This window comes from Salmo salar, chromosome 04 (assembly GCF_965601325.2).
Source record: "Salmo salar chromosome 04, fSalSal1, whole genome shotgun sequence".
NCBI lineage: Eukaryota > Metazoa > Chordata > Actinopteri > Salmoniformes > Salmonidae > Salmo > Salmo salar.
Window position 1 is genome coordinate 5,360,001 of NC_138294.1, and position 2,500 is coordinate 5,362,500.

The 2,500-nt window shown below is 31.4% G+C and overlaps 1 protein-coding gene across 1 annotated transcript in view; it reads left to right on the forward strand.

Annotated features, from left to right (window-relative positions):
- The window catches only part of cpe (carboxypeptidase E), a 39,391-nt gene that overhangs the window by 35,741 nt on the left and 1,150 nt on the right, over window positions 1-2,500 (forward strand). The window contains exon 9 of the mRNA XM_082974032.1: window positions 1,455-1,573. Within this exon, the coding sequence (XP_082830158.1) occupies window positions 1,455-1,573 (119 nt within the window). The remainder of the gene's footprint in view (window positions 1-1,454; window positions 1,574-2,500) is intronic.

The following is a 2,500-nucleotide window of genomic DNA, read 5'->3' on the forward strand; positions in this document are numbered from 1 at the left end:
ATTATGATATTGATTAGAGGTTATTGATTATTATGATATTGATCAGAGGTTATTGATTATTATGATATTGATTAGAGTTTATTGATTATTATCATATTGATCATAGGTTATTGATTATTATGATATTGATTAGAGTTTATTGATTATTATGATATTGATAAATGGTTATTGATTATTATGATATTGATAAATGGTTATTGATTATTATGATATTGATAAGATGGTTATTGATTATTATGATATTGATTAGAGTTTATTGATTATTATCATATTGATTAGAGGTTATTGATTATTATGATATTGATCATTGGTTATTGATTATTATGATATTGATTAGAGTTCATTGATTATTATCATATTGATCATAGGTTATTGATTATTATGATATTGATTAGAGTTTATTGATATGAATGGTTATATGATATTGATAAATGGTTATTGATTATTATGATATTGATAAATGGTTATTGATTATCATGATATTGATAAATGGTTATTGATTATCATGATATTGATAAATGGTTATTGATTATTATGATATTGATAATTGGTTATTGATTATTATGATATTGATAAATGGTTATTGATTATTATGATATTGATTAGAGTTTATTGATTATTATATTGATTGGAGTTTATTGATTATTACCATATTGATTCGAATTTATTGATTATTATGATATTGATTAGAGTTGATTGATTATTATGATATCGATTAGAGTTGATTGATTATTATGATATTGATCATAGTTAATGACTTTGATAATGATATTTATAGTTGAGTATTGATTATCAATGTGTTGATTACTAATGTACTTTATTATTACTTTTATTATTATTATTGTAGCTAAGTACGGTGATAATGATATTGATTATTGATTGTGATTGTGTATTGATAAACAGCTATAAGAAGGTAGTAATATGTTATTGATGATTGTGTATTGATAACAGCTATAAGAAGGTCAGTTAGATATGTTATTGATTGTGATTCGTGTATTGATAACAGCTATAAGAAGGTATTAATATGTTATTGATTGTGATTGTGTATTGATAACAGCTATAGAAGGCAGTGATATGTTATTGATTGTGATTGTGTATTGATAACAGCTATAGAAGGCAGTGATATGTTATTGATTGTGATTGTGTATTGATAACAGCTATAGAAGGCAGTGATATGTGATTGATGATTGTGTATTGATAACAGCTATAGAAGGCAGTGATATGTTATTGATTGTGATTGTGTATTGATAACAGCTATAGAAGGCAGTGATATGTTATTGATTGTGATTGTGTATTGATAACAGCTAAAGAAGGCAGTGATATGTTATTGATTGTGATTGTGTATTGATAACAGCTATAGAAGGCAGTGATATGTTATTGATTGTGATTGTGTATTGATAACAGCTATAGAAGGTATTAATATGTTATTGATTGTGATTGTGTATTGATAACAGCTAAGGACGGAGACTACTGGCGTCTCCTGGCAGCAGGGAACTACAAGGTATCTGCTTCGGCTCCTGGTTACCTGACTGTCATCAAGAAGGTGGCTGTCCCCTACAGTCCTGCTATTAGGGTAAGAACCATGATACTGTGACAACAACAACCCATAATACCGTGACAACCATAATAACATGACAACAGCTATGTTCAGTAGTAGTTAACATGACAACAGTATGTTCAGTAGTAGTTACCATGACAACAGCATGTTCAGTAATAGTTACCATGACAACAGCTATGTTCAGTAGTAGTTACCATGACAACAGCATGTTCAGTAGTAGTTACCATGACAACAGCATGTTCAGTAATAGTTACCATGACAACAGCTGTGTTCAGTAATAGTTACCTTGACAACAGCTATGTTCAGTAATAGTTACCTTGACAACAGTATGTTCAGCAGTAGTTACCATGACAACAGCTATGTTCAGTAGTAGTTACCTTGACAACAGCTATGTTCAGTAATAGTTACCTTGACAACAGTATGTTCAGCAGTAGTTACCATGACAACAGTATGTTCAGTAGTAGTTAACATGACAACAGCTATGTTCAGTAGTAGTTACCTTGACAACAGCTATGTTCAGTAATAGTTACCTTGACAACAGTATGTTCAGCAGTAGTTACCATGACAACAGTATGTTCAGTAGTAGTTACCTTGACAACAGTATGTTCAGTAGTAGTTACCATGACAACAGTATGTTCAGTAGTAGTTAACATGACAAAAGTATTTTCAGTAGTAGTTACCATGACAACAGTATGTTCAGTAGTAGTTACCTTGACAACAGCCATTATCCACAGACCGTCTAACCTGTGTGTGTGTGTGTGTGTGTGTGTGTGTGTGTGTGTGTGTCTGTATGTGTGTGTCTGTGTGTGTGTGTGTGTGTGTGTGGTGTGTGTCTGTGTGTGTGTGTGTGTGTGGTGTGTGTCTGTGTGTGTGTGTGTGTGTGTGTATGTGTCTGTGTGTGTGTGTGTGTGTGTGTGTGTGTGTGTGTGTGTGTGTGTGTGT